At 36.2% G+C, this 20,315-nt stretch overlaps 1 protein-coding gene across 1 annotated transcript in view; it reads left to right on the top strand.

The window, feature by feature from the left end:
• The window catches only part of Spg7 (SPG7 matrix AAA peptidase subunit, paraplegin), a 299,389-nt gene that overhangs the window by 27,264 nt on the left and 251,810 nt on the right, over nucleotides 1-20,315 (top strand). The window contains exon 2 of the mRNA XM_090397373.1: nucleotides 3,647-3,704. Within this exon, the coding sequence (XP_090253499.1) occupies nucleotides 3,647-3,704 (58 nt within the window). The remainder of the gene's footprint in view (nucleotides 1-3,646; nucleotides 3,705-20,315) is intronic.

Below are 20,315 nucleotides of genomic sequence, written 5' to 3'. Positions count from 1 at the left end.
TGATAATACAGGATACAGCGAAGACATATCTCGGCCCAATAAGAAAACCAAGAAACCCATGGATATCAGATTCAACATGGGAACTAATCAAAAGAAGGCAGTTGGAAAAACAAAGAGACACAGGGACTGAAGAATACAAGAGATTACATAGAGAAATCAGAAGAGCCATCAAGCAGGATAAGGAAAAGTTCTATACTAATAAATGTGAAGAAATAGAGTTCCAGATGAGAAGGCATAATTATAAAAGGATGTTTTATTTAGTTCGTGACTTAAAGCACAAGTTCAAGCCTAAATTGAATGTCATCAAAGACAGGAATGGATCATTACTAACGGAAGAGTTGGAAATCAAAAACAGATGGAAAGAATACTGTGAGGAACTGTACAGCAGTGTGGATAAAGAAAATGTGGAGTCCTCCCACCAAGAAAATTTTGATTTGGAACCTTCTCCACTTAGGCATGAAGTTGAAAAAGCAGTTAAGCAGCTCAACAGCAATAAGGCCCCAGGTGCAGATGAAATCCCAGCAGAGTTAATTAAGGCCACAGGAGATGGAGGAATAAGAGTGTTTCATAGATTGATTACAAGGATATGGGAGACAGGATCATGGCCTAGAGACTGGAAGAAGTCAGTTTTCATACCACTACACAAGAAAGGTGATATGAAGGCATGCAAGAATTATAGAACTATTAGTTTGATATCTCATGCAAGCAAAATTTTATTAAAGATCATGCTAAATAGGATTGAGGCCAAAGTTGAGGCAGAGATGCCCGAGGAACGAGCAGGTTTTAGGAAAGGTAGGGGCACCAGAGATCAGATCCTTTGCCTTAGACAGATCATAGAAAAATATAAAGAATTCAGACTCCCTCTGGTAATATGTTTCTTAGACTACTCTAAAGCTTTTGACTGTGTTGAGCATGTGAAACTGTGGGAGATAATGAAAAGAATGGGTTTTCCTCAACACACTATCAGGTTGATAGCCAACTTGTATAAGGAGCAAGAAGCCACAGTAAGAACAGGTGTTGGATTGACTGACTGGCTTCAAGTTGGAAAAGGAGTTAGGCAAGGATGTTTACTTTCTCCTCACTTGTTTAGTATATATGCAGAGGACATCATGTGTGAAGCATTGGATGAGCTCAGGACAGGAATTACGATAGGAGGTAGATTGATCAGTAATCTCAGGTACGCTGATGATACAGTACTCCTTTGTAATGACATGGAAGAACTAGGACTAATTCTTGACAAAGTTAACAAGATCAGTAATAACAGAGGACTTCAACTCAATTCTAGCAAGACAAAGATCGTGGTTCTCAAAGGAAAAACAAACAGAGAAGCTCTTGAGAAACAAATATATCTTAATGGAGAAAGAATTGAGGAAGTCAGCAAGTTTGAGTACCTGGGATCCATTATTAATGTGAAGAATTGCTGTTCAGAAGATGTCAGAAAAAGGTTAGGAATGGCTAAAACAACAGTCAGAGACCTGTCTAAAATCTGGAAGGATGGATCTATCTCCATGGGAACAAAGTTGAGGATTTTGGATGCAGTTGTTTTTCCAACAGCAACTTATGGATGCGAGACTTGGAACCTAAAGAAGTCAGATAAGAAACTGATATCTGCTTTTGAGATGTGGTGTTACAGAAGGCTTTTGAGGATATCATACACTGAAAGGTGTACAAATGAATGGGTGTTAGAAAAGATTAGTAGAACTTTAAGGCTCCTTAAGGATATTGACAGAAGAAAATTAAAATATTTTGGACACATAGAAAGGATGGAAGGAGGACTTCTCAGAACAATAATAGAAGATAAAGTTCCTGGAAAAAGAGGCAGGGGTAGACCATCAATGAGATGGATGGATGACGTGTGTGGAGTGACTGATCTTCAGAGAGTTGAGACTGCCAGAAGGGCAAACAACAGGACTACATGGCGAGGCCTAGTGTGGAACGTCATCGAGCATTGGAGTGACCATATAGCGTCTGTAGATGCCCAGTGAACACAGTTTTATATGATAGGTATCAGAGTTGTGTATGTGGGAGCGGTATCAAGGAAGCAAAAGGTTACAAGCAGGGTCCCACAGGCTCAATACTGGGTCCTGTATTGTTTAACCTTTATATCAATGATATAAAGCATATTCAGTTGTTTGCAGAAGGGTTATTAGTAATAGTGGAGATGTGGTAGTCCTTCAAGAGGATTTGAATAAAATGGACAGATGGTGAAATGAATGGGAGAGTCGGTTTAATTCAGCTAAATGTAAAGTCTTGATGTTAGATACATCAATGGGAAGCTGCATACTCTGCAAACTAGGGGAAGTGGGGGAAGAAAGGGATGAGGCAATGCTTGATATGTTCCCTGAAAGGGAACATATCAAAGGATGTTCCCTGAAATTCAGGGAACATATTGCAAAGGTAACCCAGAGGATTGCTGCAGTATTGAGAAGGATGCTGACCAGCAGAGATAAAAGAGCTGTTATTCCATCGTATAAAGCCCTAGTCAGACCACACCTAGACTATTGTGTTCAAATTTGGACCCCAGAGTTAGAAGGGGATAAATTAACTTTGGAAAGAGTGCAGAGGCAGAGAACAAAAATGATATCAGGACTGAGGGAATGTGGACTGCAAAGTTTGGGATAGAATAAGGAGAGGTAATATGATTGAGACATTTAAACTGTTCAGAGATAATTACAGGGTTGACACTGGGAGTACTTTCATTTGGTGGAACAAGAGGAAGGAGTGAAGAGAAGGTAGGGAGGGGGCATTCCTAGAAGTGGCAAAAGGAACTTATGAGCCAGAGGATGAAAAGTGGTTTCTTTGTATGGACGGGTAAACTGTGGAATGCATTGCCTGATAGTGTGGCTAGAGCCATATGATAGACTGTGTTTTCTAGGGTGAGCCTCCCACAACGAATCGTGACTCTGTGGAGGTCGTGAATCACAATAATAATATATTATTTTACATTAAATCTTCAGAATTAACTGGATAATTGTGACTGCATTCGTAAGTGAACTAAGGAGCCAGCAGATGAGTCAAAGAGTTCTTTTTAGTTCTGTCACGATAATAGAATTTTTGAATTGTCATCTTTCAAAATAGAAAATTTACTTATTATTTATTATTACATTGTTATTATTCCATGGATATTGTAATGTTTTGACATTCTTTTTTATTCAAAGGATTAGCAGTTTTTGTATTGTTATTTATTCACACATTATCATTATTTTTATTTTATTGATGTTATAATCAACATCATTTTCCATTGTTGATCAGAAGTTAGTAGTAATGGTGTGTAACTTTTTCAAGTAGTACTATCATAATTATCCTGTAACCCCTCGAGGTTGCATATCAGGAACTTGATGATGATGATATTGTAATATATCAGATGATTCTATTTTTTATTCAGGTCTTTTATATTTTATTTTTATTAGCATTTGTTCAACTTTGTTAATTTTAACAAACATTAATGTTTAGTCTTTGTTATTTTTTTGTAATTGTTTTTATAGATTTTATAAGTATTTATTTTATTATTATTTATTTTGAAATTAGTATTATTTCATTGACATCATAATGTTCCCCCCCCCCCCCCCAAAGTGTTAACAATTATAATACATCATTGCAGTATAATCCAGTTTAAAATGTTATTTTATTTTATCTCATCATTTAGGATTCATTGATGCAGTTGAAACAAGATTGTAATGGATTATTGAAGCTTTTTCACTGCAGTAAGTTTTTGTAGTTGGAATTTGTTCTTAATTGTATTCAGCATATTTTCTGATGTGGAATAGTGATATAAATAATGAGTAAGAACAAAACATTAAATACCCCCCCCCCTATAAAGAGAATTATTTTCTCATCTCACACAATTAAATTGTGAAACTATGATGATAAAAAGTGCATTAAGTCTCATTAGGTGATTTATTTTTTCCAGGTCTCTATGAAATCATGTTACTTACTGTGGGAAACCAAACTCTCTCTATAGATGACAATATATCTATCATATCTTACCCTGAACACATTCATTGTTAGGCTCATCACACACTCTGGCAACATTATTCCATTTATCCACTACTTTGCATGCAAAAAAACCTACTTTTTGTTTCCTTACTGACATTTATAGTTTCCAGTACAAACATATCATTCTTCCACCATTATTATCATGTGCAGTCTTTCCCTACATCTATCAACTTATATGTCTCCATCATGTCATCTCTTTCTTGTCCTCTCTGATAATTTCTGTAAATCATACTTCCTCAATCTGTTTTCATATTCAGCATTCCATAATCCTGAGACTGGTCACTGGGCTGTCACGGCGCATCAGAGCATCTCCTCAGTGGGGGGATGGTCAGTGGCACTACTTTGTAGGCCTTCCAGCTAGATCTATGGGACCCGCTAACCAGTGATATCTTCTGTCCTCCATGGTTGGATGGTTCTGGCAGCCCATTCTGTAAAAACTGCTGCTATGTAAAGCATCATGTCTAAACAGAAAAAAAAGTAAAGCCCAGGTAGTCTCAATATGCCCGGAATGGTGGCATTGTCAGTCCGTGACTGCTATAAAGAACCTCAATGAGAAATTACTTGAAGATTGTTACTTGGAATGTAAGAGGATTGAATAAATCTGGGAAATTGGCTAATGTGATGAGTGAGATGGAGAGATTTGAATATTAGTATACTAGGAATAAGTGAAACCTTTTGGAAAGGATCATCGGACTTTAAGTCGAAACTTCCAAATGGCAAGATATATAAAGTATATACATTAGGTGATAAAATATCAAGGAGAGGTGTAGCGTTCATTGTAGAGAAGAAAATTAATAAAAATATTATCCACGTCATCAAAAAATCAGAGTAATGGCAATTCTAGTGAATTCTAAACCTAGAAATATGCTGAGGAAGCAGAAATAGATAACATGTATGATGAAATAGAATGCTGTATAAAAGAAGCTGGAGGCAAGAAAAATCAAGTTATTTGCACTATGGGTGACTGGAATGCAAAAGTTGGATCAGAGAGAACATCTACACATGTGGGTCCATTTGGACTTGGAATTCGGAATGAGAGAGGACAAAAACTGATTGATTTCTGTAACAAGCATAGTCTCATCATAACTAATACTTATTTTCAGCAAAAACCAACAGCAAGTATATATGGGAAAGTCCGGATGGAGGATACAAAAATCAGTTAGACTATATTGTGGTCAGTAAGTGTTACTTCAATGGAATATGGAACTCAAAGGTGATGCCAAATGCTAACTGTGGATCTGATCATTGACTGGTCTTAATGAACATGAATATTCACCTGAAAACAATAAACTTTAAAAGAAAACAACCCCAAAAATGGGATCTGCAGTTGGTAGAAAATCCAATAGTAAAATCAAAATTTAATGAAAATGTTTTAGAACTGCTGTTTGCACAGTTGCAAAACAAAAATGAACCCTCTCAGTGGAATAAACTACAAGCAGCTATCATAACATCTGCTAAAAACCACATCAATAAACATGAAGAAAGAAAGAAAGAAAAAATCATGGATAATACAAGAAGTAATTGACCCTATCGATGAAAGAAGAACATGGAAAAGAACAGCAAATGGAGAAAAAGAAGAAAGATTAAGATATAAAACATTGGATAAAAGAATCAAACAGTTATGCAGGAGATTGAAAGAAAACTGGATAAATAGGCAGTGTCCTGAGATAGAAGAATTACAAAATAAGAACAAAACCAGGTCTGAAAGTGAAAGAACTTAATGGAAAAGCAAAATGTACACAGTCTAATAATATCAAGGACAAAGATGAGAACATAATCGTTGATAAGGGAAAGATAAATGGAAGATGGGTGGAGTACTTATCAGATCTTTATGAAGATGATAATGGAAACATGATAGATGATTCACGACACCTTAAGTTAAATGTAGCAACAGATACCACTCTACTGACAAGAAAGGAGATACAACTCATTAAGAATCTTCCTATAATAAATCCCCTGGGTGCAATAATATCCTGGTTGAACTGCTGAAAGCTTTGACTGGCTATAATAACAAGTATTTAGTGGAATCCATTCGGGACATCCATAAAACAATAGCATTATCTGTCTGCATACCAATTCCAAAGAAAAAGAATGCACAAAATTGCAAGTATTACAGAACTGTGAGCCTAATATCCCATACATCTGAAATTATTTTAACCATTGTTAACAAAGAAATTGAAAGAGCTTTAATCAGTGAATTGAGTGAACAACAGAAAGGCTTCAGAAGAGGAATGGGAACCACTAATACTATCCTGGAACTAAAAATACTAATAGAAAGATCACTTGAAAGAAATAGGAACATATACATATGCTTCATAGACTTTCAGAAGGCCTTCGACTGGGTAAAACATAATAAAATGTTCAATGTATTAGATAAATTAGACATAGAACATCATGTACTTAAGATTCTAAAAATGATTTACACCATACAAAAAATGCATCTGTTTAACTTCGAGAGACTTCTGAAATGAAAATAAAAAGAGGAGTTAGACAAGGTTGTATCCTTTCACCAAATTGATTTAATATCTACAGTGAGAGAGCGATGAAAAAAGGTTGAAAAACAAAAAAAATAGGAATTAGTATCAATGGTATAAAATACAACAATCTTAGATATGAAATTATAGACACGTTAACACAAGAATATTTTAATATTTGCCAAATATTCCAGTCTGAAAATAACAGACTATTTTCATTGGCTACATAGGAACTGTTTTTTAACGAGGTGGAATACCAACAATTGATCATTCAAAAGTAGAACGAGCCACGTGATTTTATATTGCTAAGCATTAAAGAGAGGAAAAGTTTCATGAAAGTGATGAGTACATTATTATTATATGGTTATTAAATTTCAATCTTAATTTATAAATAACATTAGACTGTAAGGAGATGTATTTTGCATTATGGGAGATACTGAGATAGGAGTGATGTTAGCTTGCTCCACCTTTGCAACGAGTTGCCCGTTGTTGTACCATCTTATCCCAGTCCTGAAGATACTTTCAGGTGCAAACTTTGTTTACTCACACTTGGATAAAGGATTAAAATAAATTTATTATAGTCTAACCAAGTGAAAAATAAACTTTCAACATCTTTCTCTAAATCCAGAGTAATTTAATAAAAAGCTGGCTCACCGTTTAGCAACTCCTATAGATGACCTTGCTAATGCTTCTGCCTGGTATCTCCACTTGGGCCTGGCTCCCACTGAAGAGACATCAATAAAGGTCGAAACTAGTTTGGGTAGTGGCCCCTCCCTTAATGCATAACATTATACATATCCGCAAGGAGATGTGTTTTGCATTATGGGAGATACTGAGATACGAGTGATGTTAGCTTGCTCCATCTTTGCAATGAGCTGCCGTTGTTGTACCTCCTTACCCCAGTCCTGAAGATACTTTCAGGCGCAAACTTTGTTTGCTCACACTTGGATAAAGGATTAAACTAAATTTATTATAACATTAGACTAATGTAAGAATTAAAAGTCTCAGTTAAAAAAAAATTAATGTGTTATCCTGATTAAACTTTCCCATATTTTTGATAAGGATATACAGTCATTTCGATTCAAGTTAAAGCGTTGAAGTAAGGCCTCAGCACTTTTTTTAAATAGGCATTCAAATTCATAGCGACACCTGTGTGGAAGGTGAGTCTTGGACCAGAGGATTCTGCACAACAAATCCAATCGGATTTGTTGTGCACAATGTATGATTGATGTTCTTGAATTCTTTTTTTCTATAGAGCATCCTGTTTGTCCAAAGTAGGACAGATTGTAGTTACAAGGAACTTGATATACACACACACACACCAGGCAGAGACATAGTTGAGCGTTTATCTTTAGATGATGTAAAATATGTGGATATTTTGTTAATAGATATATAAGTGGCTGTTAAATCATATTTCTTCAGAATTCTTGAAATTGGTTTTGAAATCCTGGAAATATGGAATTGGAACTTTTCGTATTGATTTTTTGTTGTTCTGGATTGGATTGTAAGAATCAAACAGATGTTGTGTACTTTTTTTCAGAGAAGCCATTTAATTTCATGTAGCCACTGAAGATAGTCTGTTACTTTCAGACTAAAATATTTGGAAATATTAAAATATTCTTGTGTTAATGTGTTTATAATTCCTAATTATAATGTCGCAAGTGTCTCTCAAGAGTAAAAAAAAAAAAAATCTTAGATATGCTGATGGTACCATTCTAATAGCAGAAAACAGAAACAAATTAATCAGCTACTAATTGAAGAAGGTAAAGAGTTTGGATTAGATATATAAAAGCAAAAAAAGACCAAATTTATGAAACTCTCAAAAGATAACAGATCCAAGCCAGAAATATTCATAAACAATATGAAAATTGAACATACAACAGAATACAAATATTTAGCCACCTACTTTACTGCAGATGGACAGCAAGATAAAGAAATAAAAATAAGAACAGCCATACTAAAGTTGCCTTCTGGAAAAATAGTGATCTACTCAGAAGTTCTTGGGTATCGAGACAAAGAAAAGAATGATAAGAAAATTAGTGTGGCCAGTTTTCACATGTGGAAGTGAAACCTAGGTATTCAAGAAGAGAGAGAGAGAGTAAGACAACAGATAATGGCCTTTGAAATGTGGTGCTATAGGAGAGCTCTGAAAATCTCATGGACAGATCATGCGACAAATAAAGATGTCCTACAGAGAATGAGAATTCACAGAGGTCTTTATTACAGAAAATGATCCATCCAGAGAAAGATGAGATTGGCAGGACATGTACTGAGAGGATCAGCAGAACGATTATACTAACAGTTTTAGAAGGAAAATTTATAGGAAAAGGATCAAGAGGTAAAAAAACAAAGGATATGGTTTGAAGATATAAGATCATGGACAGGATCACCTGTCTTTGCAGAAACAAAAAGGAAAGCCACCAACAGAGAACTGGAAGGACATGGTGCTGCATCCTCCCACCGAGGAAGCTACATGAAAAAGAAGAATCCTGAGACAGTGCTGGTCACTCACTCACTCCTGGATCCTTTCTGATATTTCCATATCATCCTGATATTCAGGTGAACCATATCTTTGCAGACATTCAGATGTGGCTTGAACAGGCTTTATGTAGTGACACTAACTTCTCTTTATTCTGCACCCTTCACATTATGTCAGCAATTTTCTGAGTTTTTTTTTTTAATGTGAATTCCACTTAAAAGATTATAAATCTTATCGTGTATGTATGTATATATATATCATCATCATCATCAATTTCCTGCCATGTACCCTCAAGGGGTGTACAGGATATGATAGTACTACATGAAAAAATTACATCATTATTAACTTCCTATCTACAATTTTCCTCCAAATCAGTCTGTTACCTGTCAAAACTCCAACATTATCAGATCTTATATTTCTATCATCTAAGACACTTTGTACTGTATCAATCCACCTATATTGGTCTTCCTCTGGGTCGTTTTCCTGCCAACCTGGCAAAGAACACGTGTTTTGCTAATCTTTTCTCTCCCAATCTATTTAAGTGACCATACCACCTGAGATTCGCTCTGCTAATGCATTCCTGGATGCTGACAATGTCAAATTCTTTTCTAATATCCTCATTTTTAATATGATATTGCCATTGATGCCATCTGTTCATGCCTCTAATCTTTCTCAGGACTCTCATATCTGTGGTCTCTAGTCTTTGGTCAAGTGTTTTACTTCTGACCCAGCTCTCAGATCCATAAGTTAAAACTGGTTTGAACACTGTCTTGTATAGCTAATTTAGTGTTCTGACTAATTTCTCTCTTATTCCATATGAATTTATTCAATTGACTTCCCACCATACCAGCTTTGTTGATTCTGTTGTCTATTTCTATATTCAATTTACCATCTTCACTAAAAATCGTGCCTAAGTAGCTGAAATATTTTACTTGTTCCACAGGTTCTCCATTCACAACACATTTGACATTTTCAATGATTCTACCTATTTTCATTGTCTTTGTCTTTTTATTGCTGACCTTCATACTATATCTATTACAACAGTTATTCAATTTAGTCAGAGAATCTTGCAGACTTGTAGCGGATTTATTTAGGAGTATAACATCATCTGCATAAAGCAAAGAGCTGACATTAACATCTCCAATTTTCATATCATGTTTAATACCACTTTCCTTCATAATGTGATCCATATAGATAATGAATAACAGAGGGGATAATGTACATCCTTGTCTGACACCAGTTTTAACATTAAACCATCTTCCTGTACTTCCTTCAATTCTAACTGCTGACTTACAACTCAAATAAAGACTAAGTATTGCTTGATATGCCCCACTGACACCATATAACTTTAGTGTACTGAATAGCTTCTCTCTTGGCACCATGTCATATGCCTTTTCCAAATCAACAAAACTTAAATATAGATCTTTGTTATATTGCTATGCTTTCTCGACTATTTCTCGTAAAGTGAAGATCTGATCCTGACGGCCTCTATTTGGCCTGAATCCAGCTTGTTCTTCACCAAGCTTTTTTTCCACAATTCTTCTCAATCGTTTCTCAAGTATACTTGCATAGATCTTGCCAGGAACACTTAGTAGGGAAATACCTCTGTAATTCTCACATTCAGTTTTATTTCCCTTTTTATATATGGGGTACTATGACAGCACTGTTCCAATCATCTGGAATTCGTCCCTCTGTCCAGGCATTCTGAACTATACAGTGCAGCCACTGTAAGACTTTTATACCACCATACTTCAGCATTTCTGGTTGAATATCATCCACTCCTGTTGCCTTTCCACATTTTAAGCCTTTGATGGCTTTTTCTACTTCAAGTATGTATTCCTGACTGCATATCTGTTCAGTGTTTTTTTTACCACTGTGCTGTCATCATTGCTTCTTTCATTTAGCAGTTTTTCAAAGTAATTACTCCATACCTCAAGGATATCCTTTTCTTCCGTTTTCATGTCACCTTTATTATCTCTAACTCCTTTTACAGCACTCTTTCCTCCATTCCTAAGCTTCTTCAACAACCTCCAGAATATTTTGCACCTTCTTGATATTTATTTTCTATATTCTTGCCGAAGTCTTCCCATGACTTTTGTTTAGCTAGTTTTACACAGTGTTTAGCATTCTTGCATTTGTGTCTGTATTCTCTAAGAGCACAAGCTGACTTATTTGCCAGGAATTTTTGATATGCTTTCTTCTTTTCCTTCACTGCCTCTTTAACTTCCTGTGTCCAGCATGGAGTTCTAATTTTTCTATCCTTGCAGACAACTGCACCACATGCCTCTCTAGCTGAATCAATCAGTGCTTTCTTCAAGGCTTGCCACTGAATCTCCAAGGTCTGATTCCTGTTCTCAAACTCTTTCATTTTTTCTTCAGTAATCTTTAGTCTATAGTTCACATCTGAGAGCTGCTCAACTTTTATATATATATATGTGTATATATATATATATATATATATACAGGGTGTTCGGGATAAATTTGACATATTTATAATTAATTATATTTTTCCGTAAGTTACATGTATTAACACACACTTCTCTTCATTTAAAAGTTTGGACCCTTCTTCATTCATATACAAGATGTCAGAAAGGATGGATAGCTGGAACCCACCTGAATCATGGAAGAGAATAACTTGTATCATGATGATTCGTGCCCGCCATCAAAATAAGGATATTACGACTGCTGCCCAATGCTCCCTGAATACAGTAAAAACAATCAGGCATGAACTAGAGACTTGCAATGGTGACTACGAGGATGTAGCAAGAAGAAAGATCCCTAGCAGACGATCTGATTGCGTTCGTACAGCAGAATTCCTCGCAAATCTGCAGGAACAGGTGTTGAAGAACCCTGGCATTGGAATTCGGGCTTTGTTCGTGGAGTTGCTAACTGTAGTCAAGCCCTGGATAACAAGGGTAGCCAATGGTAGGCCGTATGTATGGCAGCAGGATTCGGCCCCTTGCCACACCTCTGGGAAAAGTCAAAAATGGTTGTCTGAAAATTTCTACGACTTCACCAGTCCAAATGTTTGGCCTCCAAACTCCCCAGACCTTAACCCCATGGATTATTTTGTATGGGGCGCAGTTGAAAAAGACACCAATCGCACTTCCAGTAATACAAAAGCCCAGTTAATGGATAAAATTAAAACAGTTTTTGCGGCCCTTCCCAGGGAGACTGTAGCATCAGCTTGTTCGAGGTTCCGAAGCAGAATTGAAGCTGTGATCGATGCTAATGGTGGTTATTTTGAGTAAATCTTGTTGATAGTATTGTAATTAACTCTGCCTGTAATGTTTTTTTGTCAATTCATTAAATTTAATAGATACAAAGAAGATTTTCTTTTTCCTTACAAAACTGTCAAATTTATCCCGAACACCCTGTATATATATATATATATATATATATATATATATATATATATATATATATATATATATATATATATATATATATCGTATGTATGTATAGTGTGTGTGTGATACTATGGGTGTATACTAAATGTTAAATAAATCAGAAATCCTGCACTGGTTTCCCTCCTCCCTTTCATTCTCACAATTTCTCATTCTATTATCTTAAAAGACATTTGACTTATTTGCTTATATTGAAGCTGTCCTTGCAGTTCTGCCTATTTCACTTATATCCTAATAGCCTAATTCTCATGCTCCTGCAATGCACACTCTTCTTCTTAGCTGCAATATACCTAGTTTCACTGTTGTAGCTACTCACACTCAGATGCATCTCATTTCCAATAAATGATTCTTTCCAACTGCTAAATTTATCCTGTACATCCACAAACTGAAGACCTCTTTTCCTGCACACCTTTCTCCTCTCTTCCTAGCTATCATACCATTCATAGCCATCACCCTTCTTCTAAGTTACCTGCTGTGCATGTAGGAAATAGCTCTGTATATAGGAAAAAAAATCAGAGAGTGAGTGAGTACCCGAAGTGTGGGAAGACTAAGAAGAATAATAGGTGAGTTGACGAAAGACGAGAAAATATAAGGATCAATCTTGGTGAGGTTGTTGCAAGTAAAGTGTTGGAAGTGAGCTAGAATGCATGCAATATGAGTGATAACAGAAATGAGATGGTGGAAAATGAAGGGAATGACTAGGTGATGATGAGAGCGAGAGAGAGAGAGCATACTTATGTGGAGTTCTCCACTGAACAAAATGTGAGATAGAATGATTGGAGAAACACCTGGCAAGTGGTGTATGGCAGAAGCAAAATAAGGGGGAGAGGTGAGGGGAGAGAAAGCAGAGCATGAAAGAGTGAGAATAAGGATAGATTTTTTTATGGTGATTCCATGATAAGAGGAGTGCTTGAGGAGAGCATTCAAATTTGTGTTTCTCTGGGACCAAGATTAAGGATTAGCATTTGTTATAAGGGTACATGAAAGAAATGTTTATCTTCGACAGTACTAATGATTTATCAGGTGACGAGTACAAAGATATGAAAGAGTTGCTTGTACAAGTGAAGAATAGCAAAAAAGTAAATTTGCGAGTCTGCTGCCATGGTATGATGGAGGTGAACTGAGACAAAGAGCTATGATTGCAAATGAGTCACTGGCCAGGTTGTGCAGGAGAAATGGCATAGAGTTTTGTGGATGTGTGGATGAGTTTGATGGATGGAAGGACTTATATAAAGTGATTAATTTTCATTTGAATGAATTCAATGGTTTCTGGGGGAAAGTATTGTTCAGTGAGAGTTTACTGGTGTAGAATAAGGGAAACTAGAATGGTTGGAGGAGGGGGAAGGTGAGTGTGGGTCCAGGCAACCTAGACATGAATAAGTGGGAGAGTGATCACATGATGCCAAATGTAGATTTCAGGTTCTTAACATTAGTGAGATAACGTAAGTGAAGTTGTAGGATGGGGTATTGTAGTTTATGTATATTAATGCCAGAAGTATTCAAAATAAAGCAAGGAGTTTTTTGGGATTGGAAGTTTGGCTTGACCAAAAGTAGTTATAGGCATTAGTGAGACTTGGCTGAGGGAGGATGATGCACAGATACACTGCAAAGAGTGTAATATTTTCAGAGAGCAAAAGGGAGCTGAATAGGAGGAGAGATTTTGCTGATGATAGTAGATGAATTGCACCCAAAAGGAGTGGGAGATCAAGCAGACAATCCTTTGGATGGCATTTCATTTGAGGCCAATAGGACAAAATATATAGTAGGAGTTTGCTAGTACAGAATGGGGAAGCTAGAATGTTTGGAGGGGGGGGGTATAAGTGTGGGTCCAGGCAACCTAGACATGAGAGTGATCATATGATGCTGAACAATGTAATCAATCAAGCTTGTTGCTGCCTATAGGCCAGAGAGTATGAGGAATTATGTGGAAATGATTATTATGGGGATATAGATTAGAAGAAGGAATTGTCATAGGGAGGGAAGGAAGGAAACAGAATTTATATGGCTTCAAAGAGATAGTTATCTAAGATAACATGTAATAGAAGAGATGTGGTTTGAGAGTGCTGAATCTGATCAGCACCAGAGAACTTAGTAATAAACAAAATGTAGACACCCTGCCTCTTGGTGAAAGTGATCTTGTGATATTTCCTTGGAGATTGCCATACATACTATACATGTAGAATTTTCTGTTAAGAAGGAATATATGTAAAATTACAAAGCAGGTGATTATCACAAATTGAGGAGTCATCTTAGAGCAGTGCTATGGCATTAGAATTTGGAGGGAAAGATGTTGGCATTGCATAGAAGATGATCAAGGTGCTATTGGATGAAAGTAGCACCAGACTGTATTCTGTAAGCCAAGAGGATAAATCAGGTAGGGAGTGGATGGAGTATCATTAAGCAGGAGTGCAGGAAAATGAAAAAATTGTAGATGGAATATAAAGAAAAAAAAACTTATCAGCAAGTCCATGAGTAGTACAAGGCATGGGCATGAAAAGTGACCCGTATTGTATGTAAGACCAAAGCTAATTATGAGAGGAAGCTATCTGATGAGGCTAGAAGAATTCTAATAGAACTATTTTTAGCAAATGAAAGGAAAAAGACTATGCAAGGATGACTTTAACAAACACTTGAGTTACTGAGTGATCATTTTGCAAGTGTTTACCATCCAGTTGAAGATATTCCGGTGCCAGCTGTACCATTGACTTATATAAGAATGGAAGTTGACGAATTGGAGGTGCTTATAATATTGCACCCGGGGCAGAGCTGACTACTACCGGGTGCGTCCCCAGGTGGCGGATTGGGGAACAGCCTTCAGATATGGAGGTTAGCTGTGATATAAGTAGAGCAATCTGGCAAATAAGCAGCCATGGACCAACAGCGACTGAGCTATCAGGGCGTGGGGGAGCAGAAGTGGCAACTCTGTCTCACTTAAAACCTCACAAAGCCCAATGACAACTCGGTGACATGGCGAGTAGTGCCGCCATTAAATAAGTACCTGCTGGGGTCACCGCCCCTGACATTGGGAAGCAGCATTGTCAGTACTGACACAAGGTTGAAGTCAAATGATGACGGAAAAGCTTGTGATCAGAGATTTGCAGATGGCAATATGATTATATTGTGTACGTCTGTAATACTGCAGAGCAGAAAGCAAATGGAGAAACTACTGCTCTACCTTATCTCCAGAACAACCACCATGGCGAGCAAACCCTTACAATTGGCCCCAAGTTCCCGGCATCCCTTAAATGGGACAGGGGTGCGAAGAATCTCCGGGCTCAAAATGGTGTCCACTTTTAAAATTGCAACTTGGAATGTCAGAACTCTGTATGAAGCTGCAAATTAAGAAATGCCACAAGAGAAATGAAGAGGCTGTGCATCCGGATTTCGGGAATTTGCGAGACAAGATGGCCAGGGTCTGGAAAGTGTCAACAAGATAATATGACAATGTATTACTCTGGGAATGATGAGAACAAACATCGACATGGTGTAGCTGTAATAGTAGATGAAGAAATCAATAAATCAGTAATAAATTGGATTCCATTTTCTGAAAGGATAATGCTGTTACAACTTAAGGGAAACCCCGTTAACATAAATATCATCCAAGCTTATGCACCCACAGCTGACAAAAGTGAAGAAGATGTTGAAGAGTTTTATGAACACCTAAAAGAGATTAAAAACCTAACAAAGAAACACGATATAAACATAGTGATGGGTGACTTCAATGCAAAAGTGGGAAGAGGGGGTGATGGAGAAATTGTTGGCGACCATGGCTTAGGCACCAGAAATGACAGAGGAGATCGCCTAGTCCAATTCTGTCAGGAAGAAGATCTAACAATAGCAAATACCTGGTTTAAACTTCCACCCAGAAGACTGTACACTTGGAAATCGCCTCAAGATAACCAACATAATATTGTCAGAAATCAAATTGATTATATACTGATAAATAAAAGATTCCACAGTAGTATAAAGAGTGCAAAGACTTATCCTGGAGCAGATATCTCATCAGACCACAATCCCATAGTTGCAGAAGTACGTCTTAGATTAAAATCAGCTAAAAAATCACAAAAGAAGAAAAAGAAAATTGATGTAGAAAAACTGAAAGACCTGAACATAAATAAAAGTGCCAAGACACAGCTTAACCTGCGATTACAACAGATTAACATAGAAGAAAATAAAAGTGTGGAATCTCTTTGGAATAGCTTAAAGAATGCCATCGTAACAACAAGTATTGAAGAACTAGGTTATGTGAATAATATAAAACAACAGGAATGGATTACAGATGAGATTCTTTCTCTTAAGATCGTATCTTATTGATACAATCTTCTTGTATCAATAAGAGAAAGATGAGATTCTTTCTCTTATTGATACAAGAAGATTGTATAAAAACAAAGACCTAGCCAGGTATACAGAAACACATAACATCATCAAGAAAAAAATAAAAGAAGCCAAGGAAAATTGGATGAAAAATTTATGTACTGAAATTGAACTGCTTCAGAAACAACATGATAATTTCAATCTGTATAAGAAAATCAACGAAATTTCCGGAAAACTGAGGAAAAAGCAAATAGTGTCTCTAAGAGACGAAAATGGAAAAATAGTTCTAGAAGAAGAGAATAAAGAACAGATTTGGATAAAATATGTAACAGAACTTTTCAATGATACTAGACAGAAGCCTATAAATATAAAAGATAACATTCAAGGACCAGCAATCATGAAATGCGAAATAGAGAATGCTATACAAACAAGTAAAACAGGAAAAGCAAGTGGACCAGATGGTGTGCAAACAGAATTTTTAAAATTAATCGAACCAGATAACATCAAACTTCTTGAAAAACTATTTAATAAAATATATGAAAGTGATGAATTTCCATCAGATTGGCTCAAATCTACATTTATCACTATCCCAAAGAAACTCAAAGCGAATTCCTGTGGTGACTTCAGACTTATTAGTCTAATGAGCCAAACATTAAAAATATTTTTGAAAGTAATTCAGAATCGCATTTATAGAAAAAGTGAAGAAACTCTAAGTGAAACACAATTCGGCTTTCGGAATGGTTTTGGTACTAGAGAGGCCCTTTTCTGTACCCAAATATTGATACAAAAATGCATAGAAAAACAAAAATCTGTCTTTATGTGTTTCATAGATTTTGAAAAAGCATTCGACAAAGTCAGACACACCAACTTAATAGAAATCCTTCAACAAATAAGGCTAGACGAACAAGACATAAGACTAATAACAAATCTGTATTGGAATCAGTCAGCTACCGTTCAATTAGACAACATTACCACCAGTGATATTAACATCAAAAGAGGAGTGAGACAAAGATGTGTGCTCTCACCACTCCTGTTCAACATATGTGCAGAGGTAATCTTTAAAAAAGCATTGGAAGAATGTCCAGAGGGAATCACAATAAATGGAAAGATTGTTAACAACCTACGATATGCAGATGACACCATGCTAATTGCAGATAACATTATGGATCTCCAAAAACTCATTGACCGAGTATACATAGAAAGCCAAAGAATGGGAATAAATATAAACATCAACAAGACAAAATACATGATCATCAGCAAACATCCAGCCTCATCAATGAAACTGACACTCAATGGGAAAAATATTGATCAAGTGTCAAGATATAAATATCTTGGTTGCTGGCTTAATGAACGGTGGGATCCAGAAATAGATATAAAGACAAGGATTGAAGTCGCACGGCAGTCCTTCATGAAAATGAGAACACTATTCTGCAATAAAGACCTAAACATGGAAGTCAGATGCCGAATGCTGAAATGCTACGTGTGGTCTATTCTGCTCTATGGAATTGAAACATGGACATTGAAGGCGACAACCATCAAGAAAATCGAAGCCTTTTAGATGTGGCTATACAGAAGAATGCTAAAGATATCATGGACAGAAAAAATTACCAATGAAGATGTCTTAAAATCCATTGGCAAAGCTAAACATCTTGTACAAATAATCAAGAAACGAAAAACATCATATCTTGGACACATCATGAGAAACAGCAAATACCAACTTCTACAAACTATTTTGGTAGGAAGAATTGATGGCAAAGGAACTAGAGGAAGAAAAAGAATATCATGGTTTGACAACATCAAGACATGGACAGGAAAGAGCAGTGCACAACTGCTCAGATTAGCACAAGAGCGCGGTTTGTTTGCCAAGATGGTCGCTAACCTTCGATAGAAGATAGCACAATAAGAAGAAGATAATATTGCAGAACCTTAGTGTGAACAGCCCATGGGAATGGCATTAGCACATCCTCTGACCAAGCTGTTTAATTTGATTCTCAGTTCTGGGAAGGATCCAGGGGAATGGAAAGATGACAAAATGGTTCCACTACATAAAGGCAGCTCCAAGACAGAAGTTCTGAATTATAGGCAAATCAATTTCTCAAAAATAGTGGTTAAAGTATTGGAGAATTTACAAGCATTCACTGCGATTGGTGCAATGACTTTTAAATATTGGAAGTATATTAAAATTTATTTTGATGTATATCCTAGTTTACGTTGTAATTTCCTTAAATTATTTAGTAAAAATGCATAACCAACTTCTAAGCCTTTCCATGAGAAAGTATTGGAGAAGTTGGTAAAAGACAGAATTCAGGACTGGGTGGACAGGAATATGATACTTCAGATGGGAAAACTTGGTTTTGTGAAGGGTAGGTCTTGCCTTAGTAATTTGTTTACTTTTTATAATAAAGTGATAAATTGAGCTTGATAAAAGAATGACTACTCAGTGATACTTGCTGGACATTGTAAAATTATTTGGCAAGGATACTGTTATAGGAGACTGCCAATTTGTTTTTGTGTGTGTGTGTGTGTGTGTGTGTTGTGTACACACTTGATATCCTTACAGATGCATCTTACTATTTTCACACCAAGTTAAGTAAATTTTACAAGCATTCACTGCAATTGGTGCAATGACTTTTTAATTTTATTCCTTTTAATAACTGATTGTATTGAAGGCCTTTTAAATAAAATTATCCTTTGAGATCTTTATCTTTAAAGGATGAATTCATTCGCTCACTGACTCATTCTACACATACCAGCCACTGAATTAGAAACCTTTATGCAGATATATGTAAACATCATGCAGTGTATATGCAAATTAATACTTGGTCATCTGCATCACGTGTTCTAGACCAGTGCTTCCCAAACTTCTGGATGTCAGGGCCCCCTTTGCAAAAATTAAAATATTTCACGGCCCCCCTCGAAAAAAAATCGTAATAGAGAGATATATTATTATAATATTTATTGTATTTATATTCAATACAAAACATACACAGCGAATATTGCAAAAATCAAATGCATACATTACATTTTTTGCCTCTTACTGTTTGGTTCTGAAGACGATGCGGGCTGTTCTGGGTAAAATATGAAATATGAAAGTCCTTTTTTGAGTCCGTTTCTGCTTCTGATTGTTTGTGGGAATTTTTTAAAATTTTTTATCAGCCACTTATCCATCTCAGGGTTAAATTTTTTAACGTAGAATAGATCAAATAATATCACCACTTACCGATACTGGCACACCACAGACTGATAACATGAAATTAGTGAATATTACCTGAATAACGGAATCCCCCAGACCAGGAACATTTTTCTCTTTTGTGACTTTTCTCCCTTTAAGGTAATTAAGCCTAACGTGAAACAGACAGCAAAGGCAGGTTATTAAAACGTGCATATGATTGGTGAGGTATTAACAAAAGATCGTGCAACCGAAAGATAAAAGCATAGCTGACAATTGAGTTGAAATGCTAACTCTCTTCAACCGAATTCCATATGTGAAACTGCCATAACGTTCATTATATATATTACTTAGTTTTAAAACTATTACGAATTTTAACATGTTCAGTTGAATTTTATTGCTGCCTTGGGAAATCGAACTCACACACATCTAATTAATAACAATAGTTTTTAGTTAGATACTGTGCTTGCCAATGC

This window comes from Typopeltis vanoorti, chromosome 9, assembly GCF_054136105.1.
Source record: "Typopeltis vanoorti isolate ZY-2024b chromosome 9, IOZ_Tvanoo_1.0, whole genome shotgun sequence".
Lineage (NCBI taxonomy): Eukaryota > Metazoa > Arthropoda > Arachnida > Uropygi > Thelyphonidae > Typopeltis > Typopeltis vanoorti.
This window is presented reverse-complemented; position numbering and strand designations above follow the sequence as displayed.